The 27,383-nt window shown below is 50.4% G+C and overlaps 1 protein-coding gene across 1 annotated transcript in view; it reads left to right on the forward strand.

Annotated features, from left to right (window-relative positions):
- Positions 1-3,077: 3,077 nt before the first annotated feature.
- Positions 3,078-27,383, forward strand: part of LOC122375351 (plectin-like) — a gene marked incomplete at its 5' end in the record, with an annotated part of 76,908 nt that continues 52,602 nt past the window's right edge. Inside the window, one exon of the mRNA XM_043354693.1 lies at positions 3,078-3,289. Coding sequence (XP_043210628.1) covers positions 3,078-3,289 — 212 coding nt within the window. The remainder of the gene's footprint in view (positions 3,290-27,383) is intronic.

The following is a 27,383-nucleotide window of genomic DNA, read 5'->3' on the forward strand; positions in this document are numbered from 1 at the left end:
AGTGCCTCGGTGGACGCGGTATTGGAGAGAGGATGGAGATGATGGTTAGGTGATGAAGGGCGAGGTATTTCATTCAAGGCTAGGCTGGCGATTCGATCGTTCCATCATTCGATTTTTTTTCTGTCGTTAGGACTGCTAGAACACTGCATCCTGAGTTTTTCCTTTTCAAAGGAGTACAGGCAAACCATAATGTTTTTGATTGTGGTTACAATCTGTCTGTCGTCTGTGGTGATTATATATGTGGTGTACTTCATTGATGGTATTTGTGTAGAATTCCTGCTGGGTGTCCGGCCGCCCGCCTCCGACGCGGGGCGTCAGTAACCTAACCTAACACCGTCCGTCGGCGGGCCGCCGGCTCGCTCGGCGGTCTGCCGGCGGCACGGCCCGCGGCCCGCCCCTGCGCTGCCGGAGCTCTCCGGTGTGTGGTCTGGGGTGAGCTGTGGGTCTCGGAGAGGGGCGGCGGCCTCACCGGCGGGCGGCGGCGGCGCCGGCCGGCCGGACGGTGAGCGTTGACCGACCTCGGTACGGCCGGCTGCTCCCTTCCACCGGTCGGACCGCCGAGCCGCCGTCCGCACACAGCGCCGTCAGCAGGAGACAGAAACGGCGTCCGGCGGCGGCCGGGCGACAGCCGCCGGCCGGCCGCCGCCACCGACGCGACACTTGGACGCCGGGCCGGTGACGGCTCCGGTGTCCGCGGGCTCGAGTAGGAAGGGGTTGATATAGCCGTGGGACTCTTTGTTGGACTCGTATACGCTTTTGTTATCTTCAAGGTGTTTCAGTTTAATATTTACATTTTCTAACCAATCTTTCGTCGATTTGGTATTGAATATGCGAACTTGACCATCATTTTAAGAGCATATGTGTATCTGTATCATGTGCAATTTTATAGGAATCAGCTTTTACACAGCTCTGAACCACTTCTGAGTCACAATTTCGCATTCATACGAAAGTCTACATCCTACCACCTTTTCACATTTCCGCCTTATTGATTGCCGCTCGGACCCAGCTAATATCCCCTGTATGCTCTGGCTTGTGCGTGTGTGCGTGCGTTTCAAAGACTTGTTATGGTCCGTTTGGTGGCCTGCCCGGGGCGCCGGGCCGGCCCACCCGGAACTGTGTTTGGCTGCTGGCAATCACAGGCCCGGGGCGGCCCATTTGGTCAGCGCGTGGTTGGCCGGACGGTAGCGCTGTTTGCCCCAGCGGACCGAACCTTTGGAGGAACGTGAGTCGGCTGCTGATTGTGGCCTGGTGGCAGAAACTGGGTGTTTTTAAGACGCAGGCGCGAAGCAGTGCGCATAGGTGTAGTTGGAAGCTTTGGCGCGTTAGCGTCAATGCAGATAAACGTTCGTTCGAATTGCGGAGGTAATTGTATAGAGCGACACTAAGGCTGTGGAAATTTGCTGTTTATTGCTTGTTGACCAGTTTTCCCGTTCGTTGCTCATCACCATTGTGTCATGGAACATAAAGCTGCTTCTTTATATGTTTCTTTATATGTAATCTACGTATCTACTAGTGGTGTCAATTTCAGAAAACGTATGTCCAAAGTCCGTCCAATGTCCAATGCTTACGTCGATTGTCCGTCCAAAAATGTCCAAGCCAGCCATTTGTCCAAAGATGTCCGACACCTACGCAATAGTGTACACTCAACACTGTTATTTAATTTGCTTTTCATGTACCGTTACAAGCTCAAAAGTGTTAATCATATCGAAAGCTGAGCTTTCTAATAGCCAATCAATGTTAAACACGACTACTTTTTAAAAATGTTGAGGTGTAGCAAGCGATTGTCCAAAGTTGTCCAAAGCCTGCGGCCATTGTCCAACCGAATTCTGAATTGGACATTGGACAAAATCGGAATTCCGAAGATTCAAGTTCCGATTGACACCACTAGTATCTACGTATGGTGTAAAACACGTAGTTAGCCTGTTTGCCAATTTAACCTTGATGTAACGGTTTCTAGTGCCCATTTCCCACGGCCACGACGAGTCTTCTACGCTGTGGCGAAAGTGATGGGTCGAACCGTGTGGCCACTTGCCACCCAGCCGTCTCAAAGTCGTGCGGTGCAGTCTACCTCTCCAGGTTACTACCACTGCTGCCATCTAGGAGCGGGAGTAGAAGCTTGACCGTGCTGCCGTCACTGCGAATGGCAACCTGCCTGTTCCTTTTTAAGTGGTTGCTGCATTTTTAAAATTAAAAGAGCGAATGGAAGCGGAGAAAGGCTATTTGTGAGGCGACGCTGTTGACAGTGTTGGAAACTTTACGAGGAACTTTCAATGAAATCGTTCCTATTCAAACAACTTCCGCCGTTTTCATCAGGCTCTCTTTGTTCCCACGAATTTTAGGCCATTAACTGTTCGCTATGTTTTCAAGGATATTCTCCGTGACAAGGCGCTAACTTATCTTTGTTTTCCTGCCGGCTGTTAATTTATAACATCTCTCGTATTCCTTCGCGCCGAGAGCTGGCTGTCTTCATTCTGCTCGTTCCAGTTCGATTAATACAATCGGCACGATCTAATTTATGGCGTGCTGTGTTGTGGAACGGCCTCGTTTTCTGAAATGGCGGCCATCGACCGGGTAGTAATGAAACCGACGGTGTACCATACTCGATAATTGCGCTCCAGAAGCGGAGCGCACGGTGCGCTGTGGACTTTCCAGCGCAGATCAAGCCCAATAGACAAACGCTATATGCGTCAAAATATGTGTATTGTTGTAATGATCCATCATGGTATCCTTTTCGCACACAGTTATATAGACGATTAGTTTTAAACGTGTTTCCTGTTTATGCGGGTTTGTGGATTGTTCAGTTTGTGGTCCTTTTTAATGCGATAGAAAACGGTAGCTACGTAGTGTACTGTGCCGGCTGTTCTGAAATTTATAGGAGTCATTGTATTTGTCTGGTTTCGAATAGCTTGAGAGATGTTACATGCCAACTGACGTCAAACTTCGTCTCCGAGTACGCTGTCCTCACTACTACCTACTCACTACTATTCACACGACAGCCTCCCCGCAAGTGGTGGGCTGTGCACCAGCCCTGGTGTGGTGGCTCTTTCCTTCTGACACCCACCGGGTCTCTGCTCTAGGCGGCGGCGGCAGTGCCGAGGAGGCAAACCGCGAGGTGTGGCTGTTCCCTACCGGCCAGTCTCACTCTGACGGCACTCCGCGGCTACCCCGGCTTCACCCTATCTCCGGAGAGGCCGCTGCAGCTCCCAGTGATGACAAGATTGATGGCTGTGCTGATCTGTTCACCTTGGTGGAGGGGAAGCTGCAGACCGAGTTCCATAACATGGTCCAGGTGAGTGCTGTGGGGCCGCGGCCAAGTGTATTCGCCAAGTGCGGTGCAGGGAGATGGGGATGGGAGACACGGTAGCTTTAGCGCGCTGGCAGACGACACGGCTCGGCGTGGTGGAGTTGAGAGACTCTGCTGCGCGTTGAGGAGGGGTGGATAAGTGGACTGGGGTCGGGGCGGGACTGGTGGCCAACAGCCGGGACCGGCGGGCTCACCACTGCAACGGCTGGCGACTGATTGATGAGCATCGAAGAGATAGACACTTGTAATGACTGACAGCTGTTAAACTGTATATTGTTCATTTTGACAAATGTTTACTTAAATGAAAAACAATATCAAATTCTTATCTGTATTCAATGTAAACGCGTTTCGATGATTTCTTTATCAATACATTGATACAATACAGATATAATGATTATGAATCGTGTGTGTTCGTAATCATTATAATTCTGTATTGTATCAATGTATTGATAAAGAAATAATCGAAACGCGTTTACATTGAATACAGATAAGAATTTGATATTGTTTTTCATTAAAGCTGTTAAACTAACGGCTGACAGTTTCCCGATGACTGACAGGTTTCGGACAGATGGACAGATAACAATTAGCTAATGGGACTTACGAGTCACCACTGGTCACTGCCCACAAATGAGGGGCATCTGACTGCTCAGGACTCATGAACTCCGAACAACGGCTGGTGCTCGAAGTTACCAGCTACTAAAGGATATATAACAACGAATGACAGCTGAGGCTCTCTTCACGATGCCTTGAATGTGTTGAACATTTCATGTCAACACCCAGGTGTAATAATAAATTTAGAGCGAATGGAAGCTTCGCGTCTCTAACTAGAGACCCGGATGGCGCGCCTAATATCGTTTCACCAGACAGTTCGTTTGTGAGTTGACGGTAGCGTCAGTCTGTCATCTCCATCCGTATTATTTACGTGCTTCTCAGGAAGTCGAGGATTTATATTCAGGACGGCATCTCGTTGATTTGGGATTAATTCCGTGAAGTGAGTGTGAAATGAGAATTTCAGTCCCGTTTGGATGTTTTGGTGCGGAAAATGGGTTGGGCTCCTTTGCAACATGCAGGTCGGGTCTCGAGTTCTTAGCTTTATTGCTACTGTAAGTTAACTCGATATTTGACGACTCTGGAAAGACCAAGCAGCGCCACCGTAACGAGGTAACTTATGAGCCCACACGTCACTCCAAATGGATGTGTTTAGAGAGCAGTTATGTCTACCCTGACGCCTTTGTCTCGTGTTTCGCCGCCCATTGGAATAAATGTGCTATGGAACTGCGCTGCACGGTCCCTCTGGAGCCTCCCCTCCCCTCCCCTCCCCTCCCCTCCCTTCCCTTCCCTTCCCCTTTCCCTCTGAACCGGAGGTGACGGTCACGTCCAAACGACTCCGTGCTGCTCCCAACGACCCGCCGCGCCGGCTCCCGAGAAGCGGCACACCGGATATTGCTGCAGACCGGATGTGGGGCATTTCCTGTGCAATTTGACCCCGGCGGCGTCCGGGTGAGGAGACATTTGACGCTGTTGCTGGGCTCGTCTAATGGGGAGTAAATTCTGCTGTTATACTCATGAGTGCGTTATCAGCAATTTATTTATCTCATAGACAGCTCATGCGGAGCACTGATAATTTTCCTAACCTCCGCCCGCTTCGGTGGGTTTGTCATTTGAAATTATGTATGTGTTTTGTAGCGCTGGGATGGTTAGTATTTACGGTCTAAGTGATGTGATTAATTCATGATCTTTATGAAACTTGTCACTTGAGCTCGAAAGCCTTACGGCACAGGGCCAACAAGTGGGATGGGGTTCGCCCGCTTTATCGATTTGGAGCATCGCTCGGTCCAGAAATAACATCCGGCTAGCGAGGGGCGGAAGTTGAACAGTGACACCGCTGGTGGTGTGTTGACTCTCTCTCTCTCTCTCTCTCTCTCTCTCTCTCTCTCTCTCTCTCTCTCTCTCTCTCTCTCTCTCTCTCTCTCCCTCCCTCTCCCTCTCCCTCTCCCTCTCCTATTCTCTCTCATCTCTCTCTCTCTCGCTCTCTCTCTCTCTCTCTCTCTCTCTCTCTCTCTCTCTCTCTCTCTCTCTCTCTCTCTCTCTCTCTCTCTCTCAGTTGAGTTGTTTGCGGTGAGACGTCAGTTTTTGCCCCGAGACATCTGTCCGGGTGTTTCAGTTGTCCTCCATCCATCCGCGTCGCGCTGTCACCCCACGCTGGCCTGGTATTTACCGCACTCGGTTCGTCCTCTCGTATTTGCCTTCTGTTTATTATCATACGTCTTCCGTCCCTTTTCGACGCTGTCATTTATTGGCTGTTTTTTGTTTCTAGTATGCTGCCAACACGTTTCCATATCAACGCGTCTTCTGTCCTGGCAACTTCCCCTATTACCTTATATCTGTCATTTGTCATCCCACCGTCTTCAGGCACTCCGCCTGCTTTTCTCTATGTGCTGCCCAGTGCCTCACTTCTTCCCACCCTCCAAATCTCGGATTCCCCTACATCCGCATTCTCTTATCGATGATATGTTGCACCGTGTACGGAGGCTTCGTGTGTTGGTAGCTAGTGGTTCCGTGTACTGCGTCCCACCGGCCCACCGTCCGATTATCACCCGTCGGGCGGTACAGCCGAAGATTCAGTGGAACCGACTCCCCACGGGGCCATCATCCCTGGTGGAACTGATGATCACCAGCATTCAGCGAAACCGACTCCCAATGCCACCTCACGTTGTCGCTCAGGATGGGGCCGGCCGATTCCAGAAACTAATACAGCAAAGTAGCGGCACCGCTGTACACCGTTTCTTCCGCTTCCACTAACATGACCGTTTTTCCTTTTTTTGCTTCCCTCTCAGAAGAACCCTTCATTCATTACTGCGAACGACTGGGGGATGTTTTTTGTTCTCCGCACATTTCTTACGTCCCGTCTCTGCCGGTGGCGTCCGGACAGGACTAGCTGTGCTGTCGGTCTCCCTCCGTCAGCGTGTCAGTGCCAATCTGTGTGCCTCTGCCGCGGCATTGTTGCCGGCGCTCTCTCCACTCTCCCCCGCTCCGCGCTCTGCCCGGATGTCCGGGTCGCGGCCGGTCTGATTGTAGCGGCTGCTGTCGCTCCCGTCGGCCCGGGCGGTACGGGGAGGAGAATGGAAACGCCGACTGGATAGCACCACTCTGACTCACCTAACGGTGGTGCCAGAGAGCAGTGTGAGCGCTGACTGGACAGCCTCGTGCATACCGTATTTAGCATGATGCATTCCTACGTAGATTCATCCTTCCAGCATGTTTTATCTTTATTATTGCGTTATCGTTGTCAAGGAAACGTAGCCAGATGATCATGTTTCAAGTTTTACCGATATGATCGATCATTGCCCACCCCTACCGAAACCAGCACTGTCGCGAAAGCCAGGCAAGCTCGGGCGTATCTTCTATGACAACAGCCAACTTCGAATAGTACACCTTCCCAATGAGTGCCCTGTAATGGGTATCTACCAAACCCCAATGACACACCTTTTCAGCATTTTGCTGTATTAGATCGGCCATTCAGCCCCCATGCCTAGGTCAGCAAAGGCCGTCGCAATACGCTATCTCAAGTGAGGGCGTCAGACACCTTAGTTTTGGGTGCGCAAACGACACAACTCCAAGCCAGAGCTTGCAGCGAGTCAGCCACGCCGAGCTCAGCCATCCTGAGGTGTCTGAAGCTTCGTGACATAATGATACGCGACGCCGTGACACCTGACACGCTGACACGTGACACATCGATGCCGTGTCCCTGACACCGGGACACGCTGACACCGCTACCCTGACGGTCTGACACGGTAACCGTGACGGTATGACACCATAACTGTGACGGTGTGACATCGTAACCGTGACGGTATGACACCGTGACGATATGACACGGTGCGACAGCGTACGGGGCAGACAGCTATGACAGTATGACACAGAGCTGCAATGAACGACATGGTACCGTCACGCTGGAACGAGCGGCCGGCCCCCCTTCGCCCCCCCCCCCACCGGGGACCGGCACCGCCTGGCACCGACCCATGATGTCACACATCACGTGATGGGAGCGGCGGTTATGGGTCCCAACACCACACAAAACATGAGGAAAGCTCGTTTGCAGATAACGCTATAAGTTAGATATTTATGACGCCTGGTTGGGAGATGGACAGAATAGGGTAGCATCAATGATTCAAGGGAACCTTGACTGAAATTCGCCTCACATTTATACTTCTTGGTGAACAGCTCTACACAAGTTATGGTCCAATGAGAAGCACATATAGCTGGGTTTACATGTAAGAAAAGAAATTCACCGTTTTTCCCCAACACTGCCAAGCGTCACACATTTCCCGTCTTTGTTCTCGCTTATGATAAATTAACACGTCAGGTCACCTTAAATCCCCATTTAACCACCAGGAATGGTTTCGTGATCTCGCAGTTTCCTCGTTCATATAATGCATATTCATTGCCAGTTGCTTGTAATGTAGCGGCCATTCGCCTGCTTATGACGTATCATGTCCCGCTAGCTCTCACCATTTGAGTGTATCTCAAGTGAGCTGTTCTGTTCTAGTGCTCTTCTGGGCACCTTGTGCTGATGCTCGACACTTAGTCCACGCATTTCGCTGTCCTTCACCGCTGTTTCCCGAGAACACTTGCCAGTAGTCAGCTGCCGCGCACAATTCCTTGTCATACCTCCTAGATTACCGGTGACTGACATCGTTTCACTGACCGTCAGTCTCACAGTCAGTCGAAAGTCACACCCCTGGTGCTGAAGGTGTGCTCTTTCACGATTGTCCTTACGTGCCGCCGCATACCACCAGCTGTCCTCACTGCCCTCATCTGTCATTTAATGTCCTCTCTGGACACACCTGTCACGACTGTTATCGCACCTGTCACCGCTTGTTCTCACTGCCATTGCCTGTCATCGGATCTCCTCACCGAAAACACTGCCTAGCACCGCCTCTCGTCGCTTTACCGCACCTGTCATTGTCCCTCACCTGTCATCACGTTACCACACCTGTCGCTAGCTGTCTTCTGCTGGCATTCTCTGTTACTGCCTGTCCTCACTGTCAGCCCCCGCCACGGACCGTCCCAATTTTCCACAAACCACTGGCCGTCGCACTTACAGTGCAGCTGGTTGGTGTAGAACGTTATACTGCGTCACCTGGCAATTTCACATAGCATCCCACTCCACTCCATCAATCTCACTCCCGCCCACACTCCTTCCAAATGTCACAATTGGGGCGTGGCGATATTTCTTCATTAACCTTCGCTCTTGCCGTGTTTGACGTGCACCAGACCGGTGCGGTGGTGTACATATAACTGACGATTTTTCCAAGCCCCACCCACCCAACAGTTCGTTACCGGGCGAGAACCCTGTGCGCTCTCAGCTGTCGGCCTGATCGGTCTCACGGGAGTCACGGGAGAGGTTTCTCGGACATATGCCCTGTCTTGGACAGCCAGAGCAATGGCCTGGCGGTGCGAATGGCTCTGCCGGCAGCGGTCTTGACGACTGACGAGTGACGACTGACGACCTCCATTGGAGTCTGACAATGTTCTCCTTGACCAAACCCTGAGCTGGGAGCCACACATATCCTCCATCATTCGGCGAACCAATGCAATCCTCGTGTCACTCTTCAAAATTCGTCACCACCTCTCTCCTGACATCCTCAAAATCCTTGTCCAAGCCCACGTCCTTCCCCACCTCCAGTACTGTTCATCAGTCTGGGGTGGTGCATCCAAAACCTGCCTGGATCGACTGCAGAAGGTGGTGCATTTTGCGGCACGGTTGGTCTCCGGCCTCCGCAAATATGACCACGTGACCCCTGCTCTCGCCGCGCTCGGCTGGCCCAGCGTGCGGGAGATGATCGCGCGTCGTGATGCGCTCAATGTGCACCGTGCTCTGTTCGCCGCCGCTGCCCCCGAGTCGTTGCGAGCTATGTTTCCCTCACGCGCTTCCGTCTCCGAGAGGGCAACGCGCGCCGTCGCCGCGGGCCCGGCGGTGATCGAGTTGCCCCGAGTTCGCCTGGCGGTGGCCAGGCGGCAGTTTCCCTACCGAGCTGCTGCAGCTTGGAACGGCTTGCCGCGGGAGGTGGCGGCGACCGCCTCAAGGCGACAGCTGATGGAGCATTTTAAAGTGCAGCATTGATTGACTTATACTCTTTTATTCTTTGCATGTTTGTGCCGATATATGTGTGTACCTATGTGTTTTTTAGCATAGTTTTTTTTTTAGCAATGTGATATTTACATGTACTGACTGGGCCGTAATAGCCACTCTGTTGGAAAAGCCCTAATAAACGAATACGAATACGAATACGAATACGAATACAATGAGTACGAACGACTGGTATCTCGGCGGCGGGCTTGGCTCTGTCGTGATGTTTACGCACTGTGTTAACACAATGTTTACGCGCTGTTCGGTCGACGTTTACATTTGTGTGCGCTGAGTTTTACGCTGCTGGCGAGTCACTCAGTTGTTCGGAGACTGTTCTGCTTACTCGCGAAGTTAGATCACTGCTCAAATAACCGCCGCACTGATCATCAGCCAAGTCACCGCGATTAGATCAGTGCGGTGACAGATGACATTTACTTAGATCATCGGTCAGATCAGCATCGCTTGGATCATCAGGGTCACCAATGCCCACTTCCCAGGGCATCGGTGTTTAAATTATCACGGAGATCAGATCAGTAGCGCTCAGATCAGCGGCGCTCAAAGCGCTGTCGCTCAGATCACTGTCGCTCAGATCACTGTCGCTCAGAACACGGTCGCTCAGATCACTGTCGCTCAGCACTGTCGCTCAGATCTCGAAGTTGTCGTCGAGCTCAGTGTGCGCCGGGTCGTCGCCGGTGGTGGCCACCGGGTGGACGATGTTGTTTCCGTGACAGCAGCAGCAGACGGCGCGCAGCCAGGCCAGCACGGCCGAGCTGAGCGCGTCCTCGCAGAACATGGTGGCCACGGTGACCAGCAGACGCGTCAGCACCAGCAGCAGGGCGGCCCAGCGCAGCAGCGCCAGCGCCGTGTCGGCGGGCGCGGCTAGCGCTGCGCCCAGCACGGCAGCGGCGGCCAGCGCGGCGGCTCCCAGGTGCGCGGCGGCCAGCACCAGGCCGGCGGCCGGCGGCCGCGCCAGCAGACTGTCGTAGTGCCGGCCGGTGGCGGACGCGCCGCCGATGGGGCTCTGGTCGGCAGCCGGCCGGCCGCCGCGGCGCGCCCACAGCGCCACGGCCAGCAGCGCGGCGCCCAGCAGGCAGCAGCCGCCCAGCACCGCAGCCGTCAGCACCAGCTGGCCGGCCGCCAGCGCGCTGGGCAGGTGGCACACGCCCTCCCAGCGGTTCCAGCCGGCGGCCGGCAGGGCGGCCAGCGCGGCGCTCAGCAGCCACTGCAGCACCACCAGAGCCGGCCACAGCCAGCCGGCGGTCTGCAGCAGCGGCAGGCAGCCGAGACGCGCCGAGCGCAGCAACTGGTGCAGCAGCAGCAGCAGCGCGTGCAGACAGCCGGCGCTGAGCGTCAGCAGCAGCAGCCCGGCGCTGAACAGCAGACACGCCGGCTGGGAGCCCAGAAAACCGGGCACGGTAGCCCGAGGACGAACCGGTGGTGGCTGGCTGATGGATTTGATCGGGTAGATGACGTTCAGCGCGGTGAGCATGCCCAGCAGAGCATGACTTAGATGAAGCACCATCTGAGGACCGCGCGTCAACTTATGATGCAGCTGTGCCGCCGCCTGTGCCAGCGAACCGAAGAAGCAGACGGTGGCCAGCGCCACACTGAGCACCAGATAGATCTTCTCGGGGATGGTGGGCTCGATCAGCTCGTACCGTTCAGGCATGGTGAGATGAGTTCAGCCGGCGGTGGCCGGGCGGAGAGACGGTCTCACAGCGCCTGACAGAACCTCTCGGACCTCCCCGGACCGGGCAGGCCTTCCGAAGCCTCACATGGGCGCGGCTGGGTCGCTGAGAGGACTGGTCCCTCGCCGCTGAGCCGGGTAATCTCCGGGATGTCAGCCCACAGAAGCCGTGGTGACTGGGGATCGGCGGCGGCCGGCGGTGACGGCAGCAGACATCTGAAACACGGGGACGGAATGGTGACACGGAGGCCCGGCATCTGCTGACTACTGCGAGGCAACGGTTGTTCCAGAGACAGTGGACGCAGAACGGTCACGGGATTGGTCAAGAAACACATCACCACCCAGAGGCAACCAAATCGCAAAGGTTACTAGAAGGCAATAATAACGCAATGTCGGTGGGTGGTCTCGAGTGCGGAAGCAAATTGTTCAATCCTTTTCGATTTGAAAGGTCGCTCAGTTGCTCTTGGTCTGCGGTTTCCGGTGACCTCTGGGGAGTTACCGATGAGTCTGACATTCAGAGGGACGGCCAGTTCCGGTCCCCAGATTGAACCGCCGTCCGTCACTGACAACGGAGAGATGGGGATCGAGAGCTCTGCGAAATTAGCAGATACTGCAGACTAGCGCTATATTTCTTAGTAAAAGATATTAATTTTCAACAAATATTGACATCTGTTGCTGGAAAAGACCAGTGGCTATAAATTCATGAGAACTGGAATCTGTTGTCAATCATGTAAATTGCCGTCACATGGAAATTATAAATATGCATGGGCCGGTACCCAACAATTCCTTTGACGTTGTACCCGTGCAAAGATGATGGGCTGTGGACGATTTGTCATTCATTGATGAAACATAGCTGTTTCATAATTGTCACAGATCTGTGACACCAACTATTACTTGTTACGTACATTTACTAACACGCTATGTGCCAGCAGCGTTATTGATCGGACCTACAACACATGACGCAGGACACGACAACGGAAACGGAAGCGGGCACGGACCTGGATGCGGACAAGAATGCGGAAACGAACATTGATACAAGAACAGCTATGGACCTGGAAACGGGTTTAAGCCTGGATAGTGGATACGGGCGGCAAACGGGCACATACTCGTACAGATACACGAAGACTTACACGCATGAATGTTCACACTAAAAGGGACACGCAAACAGACACATGGAACGGAAGCGGACATTGTTATCAATACAAAAAAAAAACACGATAGAGGGGCGTGAAGTGGAAACGGACATTGAAACAAACACGGAAACAAACTTGAAACACGGAAACAAACCTGAATGCGGACACAAATTCTGACACGAAGCCAGTCTCTTCCCTACAACACCGTTCAGCGCTACCCCATGCCACACACGTCCGGCTGTCTATGAGCTAGCCAGGCCGCTCCATCGGCATTCGAGGCGCCCCATCCCGGGACCATCGTATTGCCGTCTGCCCGCGAGCCGGGTGTCTGAGATGGGCACCGTCTGACCGTCTGACGCGCCCGGGAAGGTGATGGTCGGGGTGGGATCCTCGCGGCGGGAGATCGACGCCGCCCGGCTGGCCACTTTGACCGAGTTTGCTAAGTTCGGACGGCGGAGAAGGTTGTCTGACGATGTTCGTGGCGGTGCGGGATGGGAACTGAGGAATTGGATCCTCAGGCGGGGAGGGGGAGGGGAATATGATAGCGGGGTGTTGATGTGTATGTATGTGTGTGTGTGGGGGGGGGGGGGGGAGTCTACAGTCATGACGAAGACGTCACTTTGGGAGACACGGGATGATGATGTAGGCGACACGGTACCGGAGCGGAACATAGGGTGTGTCATGTCATTAGGGGGGATTTTACCGGTCAATTGGCCGGTGACGTCAGCCTTATTGACCGCGACCGCCGGCAGCACCTTTGTTCAGCTGAATCGGCTCATGGACTGCATGGTAACCGGGGGTAGACGTGTAATTATTCTACTGTGCAGAGATGTTCTCATTTGAAATAACCTAATCTTTCATTAACCCGCGCCCTGGTGGGGTCTGTTAATAACGCGACCTGGTGGGGGGGGGGGGGCTATTTTTTCCCCCTCGTATCTCCGAAACTACTGGACGGATCCGCAAAATTCAAACGGCATTCGAAAGGCCTGTCAAATTTGTCGAAGGAAACCAGACTTCATTGACCTCGGGGTCACCGATGACGTCACAGGTCAGGTCAAAGATGAAATGTTTCACCGTTCACGGGTCATCTAGGGAATGCGCTATAACACCGAAGAAAACGCATTTTGTCGAGAATCAGCGATAGGGCGTCAGTTGCCTAGTACATATGTTGCTATAAGAGGTCACTGACATTTCCAGGTCAGGTCACAGGTCACCAAGGGTCACAGGTCAGGTCACATGAACCTAACTTTAGGTACTAAGGTTGTGCGATGCATGTTTTATGGCCAATTTTTCATTTCCAACTCAATGGTGTTGGTTATAAGACTATCAGGTACGGCTTAGGTCACTTTCTGGTGAAGGTCAGGTCAAGGTCAGGTTAAAAAAGGTCAAAATTTAAAGTTGATAGTTATGCATAAAATGGGTATTGATTCGATGCAGCTCGTCACGGGGAGTCTAATTGTGGTCTTTGTTTTGCGCTACGGGGTCTAGAATGGCTAAAAATTGAGTTTGAAAATTTGACGTCATCAATTTTGAACAGTTTTTTCGCTATAACTTTGCCAAAAAAGAGGTATCAATCTCAAATTTGGTATGTGGATAGAAGGCGGTAAGGGCTATCACATATGTTCCGGTTTTTGCGAAATTCAAAAAACTTTTTGGATTTTTCGGCTATTATATTCAAAAAATCTCTTTTTTGATTTTTGGGGGTCAAAATCCAAAAATTTCAAAAATCCGAGTTAGCAGTTTTGTAGCCCTGTCAATTCTACAGCTTTTATGTCTTTATCGTTTTTCTGTATTTGCAAAGCTATAGGCCTCACAGCTCTTCCCGTGAAACCCTTTTTTGGGTCGAAAACGGCAGAACATGACGTCACTCTGACGTCATTTCCGGTCAACCTATCATAGCCTTTGGAAAAAGTGTTGGTCACAATGTGTAAAATTGATGTCCGGGAGGGTACTGAAAGTTTGGTGACGATCGGCGCAGCGGTTCTGGAGATATATCGAAAAGTCTGGAGGGGGGGGGGGGGCAAAAAATAGCCCCCCCCCCACCAGGGCGCAGGTTAAGATCAAATTGACTTCTGCGTAGCATGCGTAACACGTTCCATGCCTGGAAGTGTCGGTGGAGCCTTCTGTAGAATGAAGATGATTGACCAAGCCTCATTTCCTAATATTTTTTTATGCTGAAAGAAGTAGTTGCTATCTCTTTCGACCCACATTACTAATATTGCAACGGTCAATAATTTCACGATCGGTGCACGATATCGGCTCAGTACTTGCTGGTTGCTTAGGGCTAGGACATTGGATCGGTCGTCCTTCATGCTGCTCGAAAGTCTTCATCCATCCCGATGATTTTACCGGGAATAAGCTTTCAAACCCAATCTAGAAATCGCTTTCGTCTCAAGGCGACAGCCTTCATGCATAGAGATGTGTTTGATCATCTCATCTCACGACAAAATCGTGAGATGATTTTGTCCGCTAACTCCCTGGCTTAGATTCGCTTGACGACGACTTTTGGCATTTCCGTAGTTTTAATTTTTATTTTATAATGGAGGTTAACCGGCAATGTAAACCAAAACTGCTCCCCTGTAGTTAAAATGTGTTGTATCCTCACCTATCAATATTATTCAGTGTACTAAAAACCAACCACAAATTTTGTATAGTGGCTTCTCTGAAACTGAACCGAGGCACCTGCCACTGATATTGCTTAGGTTATGTATGTGCTGTAAAATGGATGATTGCGGTGACTCTGGCCAAATAACCGAAATTCTGGTTTGATGTTCTGAATATCCTAGATCAATGTGGGATCATAAATTTCCGAATATACGGGCCCCGCGGGGAGTTTTATTGCGGCGAACGCAGGCAGTGCTTCCAGCGTCTGATAGGCGAATTTATGTGCAATATGTCCTTTGAAGTGAGCAATGGGAAAATTTGGTATATCATAAGTCATAGTTTTATCTGGTTGTTGTGAAAACCGCATTGATCCTTGTTTTAACTACGGGTTTTATGGGGAATTGTTCAGTATTGTAAGACATGTTTATAAAATCTGATAATTTTCTTTCGCAACTCTTGGCCATCAGATTTTATTTATTGGGAATATTGTTGCTCTTTATTGAGCTGATAGAAGGTAACACGATTTATATTTAATTGGCTGCATGCACAGAACTTCAAATCACAGTTCAATCGCCACAGACACCGCAATCACACAATTTCAGCCGTCACAGCACACAGCCACTGTGCCTTTCTGACCACCCTCGGCACCACCCCAGCCCCTGCCGCCGCCGCCGCCGCCGCCGCCGCAGCCTCTGATTCATTTGTCTGCGGCCGACGCTCGGCGACTGGTGGCCGTCCGTCAGAGCAGGCCGGTAATTTGTCCGGGACCGTGCCGATCAGCGCTACTGTCCGAGGGCGGTCCCGGCCCGCCCCTCGCTCTCTCCCTCATCTCTCTCTCTCTCTCTCTCTCTCTCTCTCTCTCTCTCTCTCTCTCTCTCTCTCTCTCTCTCTCTCTCTCTCCCTCTTCTCCCTCACTCTCCTCTCCCTCTCTTTGACCGACTGTCGATTCCCAACACTCGCCTTCTGCCAGCTCTTTCTTCGTTCCCAGCTCTTTTCGCCGCGGACCGTCTCTCGGAAGCCCTTTTTTCTTCGGTCGTGTCGTTTTCTTCTTCAATTTCGCCGCTGTTCGCTTTGGAGACGCCTTTTCCCGGCGACATTGGCACTTGGAAATCCCAGCCAGCCGGATCTATTTCGCTGAGAAACCGTCTCAGCTATTCAGCGTTGCTTACGCCAGAGTGATGGATACGTCATTTCTGAGAAGCTGTAGCTGGCCCGATTGAAGATGTCGTTATTTCGGAGCGCCGGACGACCGTGATGATATAATGAATGTGGCGGAACTGGGCTCGAACTGCTCGTTACACCGCTTGCTGGACTGTTCTCTGCTTCAGCTCGGCTGGCCGGCCCGGTCGTCTGTTTACGCTTCTGTGCATCTCAACAGACTCGGTAGCCGCTGAAGGCTGAGATTGGCCAGCCACAGATGGTTGGTCTTTTGAGTCTGCTGAGTCGTATTGGGTCCGGTTCTGTCCCCGGCCCGATGACGCGCCTGTGAACTTCTTCCCCCTCCCGCAGCTTCGACCTGAGTCCTGATGCCGTCACTGTGATATTTGTAGCATCACGTATGATGCCTGTGATGTCACGTGTGGTATCTTTGAGGTCACGTATCATATTCGTGATGCCCCGAGTGGTGTCCTTGACATCTCTTCCAAGTTTCAGCCCTCGCCTCAGTCCCATTCCATCCAGACCTGACGGCCTCCTATCCGGCGCTGTAATGCGCTTCATTCCATCGCACTGCTGCTGCTCGCAGTCCCTCCCTGGGAGTCAGGCTCGTTTGCTGAGTGGCGGTTGGGCCGGTGCCGTGCCGTCTAGTGTCACAATCGTGCCGGAACGGCCAATACACGACGTGCCGAGAACGCAGCTACCGCGCTAGATGGAACTCAGCGCGATGTCCATGACAAAGGAGGCCGCGCAAAAACTGGAGTGGTTGAAAACTGAAATCGGAAATCTACGGGAAATGAATTGAGTTATTCAAATCGTGATTAAATCGGAGACGTTCGGCCGAGCTCTTCCGATCGAGAAAAGTTTCCCGAGGCTTGCAAGCCTTCATTTTTGTATTTTCCAATCTCCGGCTGTCCCATTCGGCAAGCAAAAAAAAAATGCATAATCAGCAACTCAATTTCAGCCCACTTAGTAATCGACTTGCCTCAATATTTCCTATTTCCCTTGGCGATTTTACCGATAGTAATGTGAAGGAATGGCGGTGGAGACCGGAGAACGGGATATGGTCAAACGGGAGTTGCTGCTGGACGGACTGTGTGAGGCGCTGAAGCATTGCGGCACAGTCTATATTCCAGGCGGTCGTGGCGGCCGCGGCTGGCTGCCGGCCCAGCTCTGCCCGGCTGGCTCGGCCGCGCGACGCCGGCGTGTGTTGCGGCACAGTAGGCGATCCAGGGGCAAACGGCCGCGCGGCTCTGCGCTTCGCCTGTACCCAAGTTAACTACTAGGCTTGGCAGCCTCATGGGAGGAGCCATTTGGTTTAAGTGACTGTCATCATTGAGTAATTGTACTCATTGGTTGATTAGTAAAGCTGCTAAGATTGCGTAAGATTTTGAAGACAACGACCGCCGTCCGAAGTTGGGAGGAATTTCTCAATTTGGGGTAAGTTTTCCGGGATGGTCCATGGCGTTGCAGACTGCATATCAATTGCGGGCTTTAGAACTTACTAGGGAATCTGACAGCAATGTAATGACCAGAACCGGCGATGCTTCCAAATTCCAGATCTTTTATCATTCGAGTAGGGCTAGATCCCAAATCCTTTTGAGTTTATTTCGTCCGTGTCTGTGGTGGTTCGACTCGCCGCCCGGCCGGATCCAACAGCTCCAATATGGACCGTCGCCGTCCCGCGGAGGGTCGATCTCACGGCCTGTCACGGCCGCCGGCTGGAGCCGTCGCTCTCGACACCGCGACAATAGCCCGACGACGGGAACAAATCGGACGCGGCCGACAGCCGGGTGCGGCTGTCACCGAATAGTGGTCGGATTCGATGGTGCGGACAGTCGAGCTCGCGACTGTCAATGGAGGGAGGGGACGGGGGGGGGGAGTAGAGTAGAACAGGCAGCACGACGAAAGTAGTGCTAGGTTGTGATGTGGCTGAATTTGCCGTGGGTGTAACTGAATCAGTGCCTTTCGGCGGTTGATGGCGCCGTGGACCGGCAACCTACGATTCGAAGTCTCAAGATCCGATGCTGATTTCAAGTGAGGAAGAGAGGTGTGATTAGGCTGAGCATCCGATAAGCCAGGGCCTCCTCTAACATGTTAACTGGGGGGGCCGCGGCCCCCCCCAGTGATGCCGCTGGCCCCCCCAGTGGAGCTGAAATCGCGTCACTGGGGGGGGGGGGGGCACACAGTTAAACCAATAATGTAGAAAAATGAGGAAATTTCACTAAAAGCGTACCACACAAACAATCCAGATCCCAGACTATCTCCACGATCACCACGTTACTAATTTTAATTTTCTTATACCTACCGTTGTTTTTTATCTACAAAGAACATTTCACACCCGCATGTTGCCTAAGATGAGCCACGGAATGAGGTCAGACAATGCAGTTTTTATAATCGAACACCGACTGAAGCCCGAACGGGGCATGGCCATTGATGAATTCCTTTGAGAAGGAAGCGTCCCGGAAGGTCGCCCTCTCAATCAGTCAAACGCTCACGCTTCTACACGGAGAAGGATTATTTTATTCGGGAGACGGGTTCATTCTTGAAGAGGAAATCTTGCTACGGTCAAATGAGAACGCGGCGGAGCACGGGAAAAGTTTTTATTCCCCGGTGTTTGGGACTGGAAGCAATAAGCCCTCACACTTATTGAGGGTTTGGCCGTTAGATAGACCCACCCCTAGGGTTTTCGTAAATAACTCAGGTAAAAAGTGGCCCAGCGTGGCAAAACTTTTAGTATTCTTGTGATTATCAATTGGCTGCACATTTCCTGAAATGACCCTGGTCCCTAGCCTTCATTACTATTGACCTGTGGCCTGTTTCTTAAGTCATTTTCAGGCAGGTAGCTTTTTAGGATAGTGAGCTGTTTTCAGGCAGGTAGCTGTTGGTTAATGGATTCCAGTGTTAGTGGGAAAGATTGACCCTCACACTTTTAGCGGTTGGCTAGATTCCTGACGTACTGCGTGCCGTTTAATACAATTTTTCTATAATATAGGGATTTTGTTTTATTCTCGAAAGTCGAAAAGCCAGACATTTTCGTCGATTTCGGACGTTGCCGGGATCGTTAGGTATGTACCTAAAATGTGACCCTGCCGCCTGGATCCACCAGTAGGGTGACGTAGCCTACCATTTCTTGATTTTTTTCAAATTAAAAATGAAAATCATGGTATCAGGGCTGTGACGAAAAATAAGTGGCCTAAATCCGATGAGAAAACTGGATTTGGGGGTACCCTAGGGTTGACTTCTGAGCCTCTGCCCCCCCCCCCCCAGTGAAAATTCCTTAGAGGAGGCCCTGCGATAAGCATGAATAAAAGTCCAAGCTAGAGCCCCATTCTATAAACTCATTTAGAGTTGAATAGGGATGAATTGCAAGAAAACAAAGCGATCACAAATTTTTGCATTAATTCAAATGTTGATTCAGATAGCGCCCTATTCTGCGCGCTGCCTCACATGACACTAGTTGCGCCATTCTCTCCTTGTGAACCGGTCTCAAATCAAATGCTATACCATGGCCCTCTCTTATCGACACAGCTCTGATTTCCGGCCAGGTTCCGGCTGCAATTTCTTACGCATCATCTCCTGCTCCGACGCGGCTCTAATTGATCCTGTAGCCGCCCGGCGCCCAACTTGTGTCGATTTATGGCCACAAGTTCCGGTGGCCGCCTCGGGCCGTGTGTATATTTAGCTGCTGAATCGGTGCCCTTTGTGCTGGCAGCTGGGCCGGGGACGGCTATTTATGAGGTCGTATTGACGGCACAAGTGCTGCACCCAGCTGGTGTGATGGCGCTCTGTGTCGTTTCATGGACAGATGGAGGGTGGATGGTGGTTACCAGGCAGTGTTGGTTGTGTTGGTGGGTGTAGATATCAGGTGCCGGTTGGTGGGTGTATGCATGAGTGATGATGAGGTGTCGTATATTTACCAGTACTGAATGTTACCGATATCAAATGGATGATAAAAGCTGATTGCTCCTATTGGCTGAGAGGCTGTTGCGTGGGCTGCTGAAGCACACCCACAATAGCACAGCGCAGCCTTGCGGTGCTGGTTAAGCCCCGATACCGCGGCACTAGCGCTACTTGGGAATGGCCAATCGTCTTCCTTTTCCGATCAATGACTGTCTGGTCAGAACTCAGAAGTTTGAATACTTCCCCTCCGGTTCCCTCCGTTACGTCCCTCCGTTACGTCAACCTATGGGCTCTTCGTTAGGCACCATCACTGCTGTCGCTGAAAAACTGTGAACAAATGCATCTGTATTGGAAACCAACACTAGGTACTGCCGGCTGGCTGGTGGCCGGATTCAGAGAAAAGTGCGCTCAAATGATTTATGAGCGAGGAGCTTAATGTGCTCGAGCTTTTAGAACAGGATTCATTAAAAGCTCTGTATGAATGATATATGTTGCGCGCAGTGGTGATGTAGGGCTGGACATGAGGAAATTAGTTTGGATGTTTTGTTTTATTGCCAGTGTTGTAAATTACAAATTTATAATTGCGTTGTGCACATTTGCGAAAATATTTATTTGAATGCAAATTTGTCGCATCATTGAATGAACTTTAATTTTGCGCTGGGCTCCATGTGTGAATTGCGCAACTTTGTCTGAGTTCATTGCCGAATTCAAACGGCAATGAACTAGTGGCAACGGTCAACTGTATAGGACATGTCTGATTGCAATATATTTACAATCTCTTTTTTGTGAGTCGAAAGTCTGATGAACGCCCAGTTATGAATTATTGTTCCATTTGCCATTGTTCAGGTATTCGATAAGTTCAGGCGACTTCCATACCTGCCGACTTAACGGTGCAATAGCGGTTGGTCATATCACCAAATGACGAATATCCATACGACCACCTGGTCCCATTCATCAACATATTCCCCGTTTCTATCACCCCATCTCGCTGTCATTCGCGCTGGCCTGGCACTTTACTCCTCTCTCCTGTCTGGTTCTGTGAGAGGCGAGGGGAGGCGTCGCACCATCCCAGCCGCCTCTGCTGGCTCTGTGAGGCCCTGCGGAGCCGTGCCGAGCTCGTTAGGTGGGATGGCAGCCATCAGGGGCCGCCGCCGCCGGTGCCGCCGTGCCAACCGGCGTCATAGCGGCCTGACGACAGCGGCGGCGATGGCGGTGGTTTTAGCGATGGAAGCGACGTTGGGGTGGTGGTGGTGGTGACGGTTGGTGACGATTGGTGTCGGTTGGCGGCGGTGGTGATGACGGTTGGCTATGGTTGCGACAAGTTGGTTATGAAGGTCACAGTTGATGGCAATGGTGACTTACAGGTTGTTGGTGAGGTAATGAGTTACTGGTTGCGCTGTGACAGCTGATAGTCGCACCCACTCAATATACCCTGGTCGCACCTCAGTATCAGCAATGGTTGATAATAAGCCATGATTGAGTCCACCAATCATGACCATCCAGCATAGACTTAGGCCGCAACGAGCAGCCTGCTATTAGCGGTGCGCCTTGAATCGATCGCCGCTGAGTAAACCGCTTAGAGCACTTTGAAGCAACAAATCAAGCGGATAACTTTCTGCCAAGTTTGCATTTGTTGGAAACCGGTGGAATTAAACAGAGCCAGTTGCATTTAGCGCAGCTGACGGGCCCTTGATTGCGTCCTATCTCTCTGGGCCAGCTAGTGTGTCGCTTGAGAAATGGCGCCAGAAATGTTCACAGCGAACTCTTGCCTGTGGATTGAATTGGATTGGATTGTTGGTGAGCCACTGTATGCTGAGACTGCCGATAACCCACTGCTGGTTAGATTGGGATACCGGTAACCAATGGGGTTGGGAACTCGATTTTTTAAGAATGCATGAAAATGATCAAACTATTTTCACAGAATTTATGGTGCATACCATTGCCTCGTAAAATCAATAAGCTGAGAGAAATGGGGGAAGAAAGATAGGAAACTTGTTTTGAAAAGTTCTTGAAAAAAGATGCTCTTGATGCTGTTACGTCACATGTCACCTTCTGCGGTTGACAAATAATGGCGCATCTGGCGCAACACAGATTACATGTTATATCAATGGGTGAAAGATGTTGTTTGCTTCACTCTGCCGTTCGCGCTGTTTTTAACTTTAAATTATGCTAAAACATTTACGGATGAAATGCTCAGTGTCAAAAATTGATGTGTCTGCCGTGTACTATATTCCCACTTAACATGAGCGCGTGATAAACATTTTATGTACCTCGAATTTTCAAATGATAAAGATGATGAATCGGAGGATGCTGAAAAGCAAAAGCTCATTCCAATATTTGGACTACTTTACGATTAAAATGTTTACATTCCTGTCATCTTATTGATCATTTATTTGTTCTTTTTTATGAAAATAACTTTAGACGTTGAGAACCGAGGTAATTTCTATCTACCGTGCCTTAACTTACCAGCAACAGCAATCTATCTACGCCCTACGGTGGCAAGGGAGACTGTGAAAGAAGCGTAAGATGGATTCTAAACAATTCTTTTGTGATATACTGAAGGGCAAAGTGCAGAGAAGAGCGTACAAGTCCTGTTTTGTGCCACGCTGTTGCAGTAGCACTTATGAAACTCCGAAAACGATCTTCGTTCATGTCCCGAACAACATTACCCTGAGGAGATGATCGTCTGCAATAGCAGGAAGAGCTGATGCAAGTACTTTGAAATCCACTATCAAGTCGGTGCTATTGTTGTAATGATCACTGTGAGGTGAGATATTTTGTGCAAGGGCTGAGTGTAATGCCCAGGAAATGACCTCCATTCGCCCCTGACCGGTCAGGGTTATAAAATTTGAGTGGATGGCGGTCCGTTTGGTGTTCAGATGTCAATTGTATTTTGTTACTGTCAAACAATACATGTTATGCTGGCAGCGAATGTGTGTAACGTCGTTTTTCGAAACAGAAGTTAGAACTGTAACGGCAGAGTGCTTGCTGGTCTCATCGTAAGTATTGTAAGTGTTGTAAGCAAAAGCATTGTCAATATTGTAAGTATTGTGAGCATTGATGTATGGTAGATATCACCTCACATGATCTCGGCTCAGATAACCCTCTCCGGTGTCCCTGTCAGTAAATGGCACCTGGATAATTACAGATAAGATAATTTGTCATAATTCTTAAAGAATTGGGTGGTTTTGACTCGTTTACTCGAGGTACAGGTCGCATTTCAATACTTTTCCATAGGCTTGCAATGTAAAGGTCACGACTCTGACCTAACCTCAGGTCACAGATCAAAAATTCTGAGATATACAAACGACACATACTGCAGGGCCCTGTTCATGAACCCCGGCGGTCGCTGCGGCCGCTGCGGTCGCTGCGGCCAGCCGGGTTGTTACGTCACAAAAAGGGGCGGGGCTCATGTAGTATGACGAATGTATGACGTCATCTTGCTGCGGCCGCTGCGATCTCTGCGGCCGCAATCCAGCGACCGCCGAGCCTCAAGAAAACTAATTGCACTGAACTTGGCGCACTGAAGTCAAATAGGCGCAAGCCGTGTTGTCATGGAGACGATTTTGTAAACAAATTATCTACCGGTGTGCTTCAGTTGTAAACAATTGTCGGAAACTATTTCGACAGCAGACGCTGTTCATGGAACGCTGCTGCGGCCGAGTGAGTGATGACGTTTCAAAAATGGGCGGAGCTTAGAGCCTGCGGCCGGCCGCAGCGGCCGCAGACTTCATGAACAGGGCCCAGGTACTATTTTGAAGACTTGATGAGAGGAAATAACTTCGTGAAAAACTCAAGCTCTGACGTGTTTGCAAACTTTTCTGAGGTGGGGTCAACAAACCCGCTCTGGTTACCTGACCTGACCTGACCCGGCATTTCTTTTTGCTGAGATGTGCGCAATGAGCATTTAGGAAAAGTCACCAAATATGAGCTGAATGTCTCGCGGCGTTTGGCAATTGTACAAGAAAATCCTGAAAGGTCTCCCCGTCCGAAATAGGGTTAATGTGTGTATGAAGAGTTGCAGATGCCAAACATACCCAGATCTAAGACTGCAGTTCCCAGCGCCGCTGCAACGTTTTTAAAACAAACATACATAGGACATACAAGCATGTTTATTTGCATCTGTTTTGGATAATAGCAACTCATGGCGCCATCACCCGCGATAACTGTTAGGATTTGAGACATATTTTTATGGCCATTGGTTTGGCTGTAATGTTTATTAATATTAGTTGGGCGGAGTTTGGTAGTTTTTTATTTAACTTGTGGTATGTTGTGCTGATTGCGGGTTGTTCAAACCTTTCAAATGTAAGGACCTTATTGAACTCAACCCTACCCCTACACTACCCTACATACGACTGGACGCTTTCCAAGCCCACAAGCATCACGACGCCGAGATGGAATGTAGCCGAGAAATCACCCTCGCCATCTGCTCTAGAGCTAATCGTGTGGGGCGGCGTGTGGGGCGCCGCTTAGCCTATGGGGGTGCACTTCTAGTGGATGGGGGACGGGGGTGCACCTGCACCCCTTTCATATGGAAAGTTACTTCCCTGATTACAGCTCCCCGTATTGCACCTAATCAGGGAACGGCCAGCAAACGAAGGAACTATTTCTGGATGACAGGCGAATAGCCGCTCACGCAAGGAGCGGAGCTCCGCCCCGTCCAAAGTGGCCAACAAAGCAGAGACAGAGGCAGCATCACATCTTCCATCAAAGAACTGGTTTCTGGCTTGGAAGATGAGCTCCATCTTTGCATCCGAGTCGGTGCTGTCAGGAATCAGCTGGTCTAATGGAGTGAGAGTAGTGAGACGACTAGCTATTGTATCAGAGCTGCCTGGTCTTCGTAGCATTTGCACCGATTCTTCTCGATCGGACTCTGAATTCTGTCCCTCCTGCGTATTACTTGAGGCATTGCTATGTAGCTAAGTCTTTGGCAGAGTTTCATTATCCATGCTTTGCAAACAGTGCCATAACAACACAGTTAATTAATCACCAAGCTTCTTTGCAAGTTCCAATACAGTTGAATCGCACGCGATTTGAGTGCAAAAATCAAGAAAAGTGCCAACTTGTTCCCGTAAAATATTTTGAATATTGACCTAAAAAATGAGTAATTTCCAGATAAAATAACAGCGAAATCAGTTTTCGCTTGTCAATAAAACTCACAGATATTGAAGCTCCATTATTAAAGGAACATTTTAGTATATGCCATTCTTGATAAAACTTCATAGCCACGCAATACCAGCGCAAAATAAAGAGACACTGAAAACACGACCAATCACTCCGATTTACCATAGGAAAATACATAGAAAATGTATGTCTCAACTGCGCCAAATATACAGACAGTTATATACCTACATGTGACGTCATGATTAGCCCGACCAATCAGAAGCAAGTTGTTTTCAGCCACAAATAATTAATTTCTGAACTAACTAGGCATTTTTTTAACAAAGTGATTTTAAATTAAATCATTAAAAATTCTGAGCTTTTTTATTTTACCAAAACATACAGAGCATGCAGATAGGTCCCAACCCTATTGTAGATGGGAATGAATTATTGCCAGCTAGCGCCGTGTGGTTCGACACGAAGCATAGCACCAGTATAACGCCTTTTGGGGCGACTAACGGAGCGAGCGAGAGGGTGAGCCTTGCACGTGCGAAATTTCGAGGGGGTACCTCCAACTGACTTGAGCACGGCACCCTACTAACCGGTCTCTAGCGATGTGCCAAATTTGAGCACAATCGGCCCAGCCGTTCTCGAGATCTGGAAGCGGCATCCTGCACGTGCGCACGTGCAAAATGGGTCCCAACTGACTTGTGCACGGCACCCTACTAGCTGGTCCCTAACCGTGTACCAAATTTGAGCGCCATCGGTCCAGCCGTTCTCGAGATCTGGAAACGACCCCTGCACGTGCGCACGTGCAGCAGCACCCCAACTCTGGCACATGGATATGCAGTGCCTAGTGGGTGCCTACCTACATGCCAACTTTCAGCGCAATCGGCCAAGTAGTTACCGAGATATTGCAACAATTACAAAACTGACACCTCTTCGTTTTGCACGTGGCACGTGCATAAGGAGTCACCCACATGCATCGGGAGTAGTCCAATACTTGGTAGAAGGAATGAAGCTACCCTACAAAAATTACCGCGTGTAAATCGGTCAAGTGGTTGCTGAGATATAAGCCTCGCAAAAGCGTCCGCACGGCCGGCCGGCCGGCCGCTCATACTCAGAAATTTCCGTTAAAGGAAATAGTTCACATTTTAACATGGGTTTTGAACTGGAATAGCAGTTCCGTAGCTTGGGCTGAGACGAGCATAAATCAGGAGCTTTTACAGCCCAACGATCACCCTAGGCAAAGATATTCTATTTCTCGTCCCGAAAAATGTGTCTTGCGTTGAGGATGTGTGCCTTGCATATATTCGCATCCAGTATGAAACGAGCATGGGTCCCGAAAATTCTTCAGAAACTAGAGAAATTATCTACGAGAACTCTAGAGAAATTCGCTCCAGTGAGGCGCTCCAGTAACAAAAGCACGAGCAGATCGCCCAAATGCCGGTGGCCGCGATAATTTCTTAGTTTCTGAAGAATTTTCGGGACCCATGCTCTTTTCATACTGGATCGCGTGTGCCTTACAGAAACTGAAAAGTTCTTCCTATATCAAAAATATAGAAAATAATTTTTTGTTGTAAAAAGGTTTTATTTTCTTTGCTGATCATTTTGAACATAAAAAATCACAAATCCATTGCAAAAAAAATAATTTCGTGAAAGTGAACTATTTCCTAAGGGAAGGGAAGACTACGCTCGCTTCGCTCGCTCCGTAACAAAGTAACCGACAAGAAATAGAAGATTGCTTGGTATGAAGTGATTATAGGTTGTGAAGATACATGCAAAGACGCTTGTGAAGATTGTTGGTGAGCCAGTGCAGTGGTGAAAAGAGTGGATTACTGGATATTGGGCAAGGAATGCTATTATATTTATGTATCGGTCAGCGGCGTTGTGCCTGCCGTGTGCCGCCTCTTATCACGGCCTGCCCGCCCCTGATGAGTGGTTATGACGGACTGGGGCGGTGCGGCCGATAGGTGGCGGGGATCGGCACCGGACGAGATCCTCAGAGGAACGCGGGCAGTGGCTACGGGGCGGTATCGGCACCGCTTGTCTGTATCAGTGCCGAGGCCGGCAGTGCTTCCGGCAGTGCGCGACAAGATGGAAGCTTGAGAGTTCGTTTGACGATAAGAGACCACAATAGGCTGATGGAACCAGTACATATTTGGCGAGATGGGATGTCTGAAATCATTTTTTTAAATTAAATCTGAAACATTTTTCAACAGCATTGTTAGCTTTTCTGCAAAGGAAGGTCGCAAGCAACACAAAAAAGAGCTGTTTGCAAAAGCCATTCAAGAAGCGAATTTAGACGAACTGACGCAGTATGAGCGAATATCTGCGAGAAAGGCAGCCAAGAAAGTCAGCCCGACG

Source organism: Amphibalanus amphitrite, unplaced genomic scaffold (assembly GCF_019059575.1).
Source record: "Amphibalanus amphitrite isolate SeventyFive unplaced genomic scaffold, NRLGWU_Aamphi_draft 001822F_arrow, whole genome shotgun sequence".
In the NCBI taxonomy this organism is placed as follows: Eukaryota; Metazoa; Arthropoda; class Thecostraca; order Balanomorpha; family Balanidae; genus Amphibalanus; species Amphibalanus amphitrite.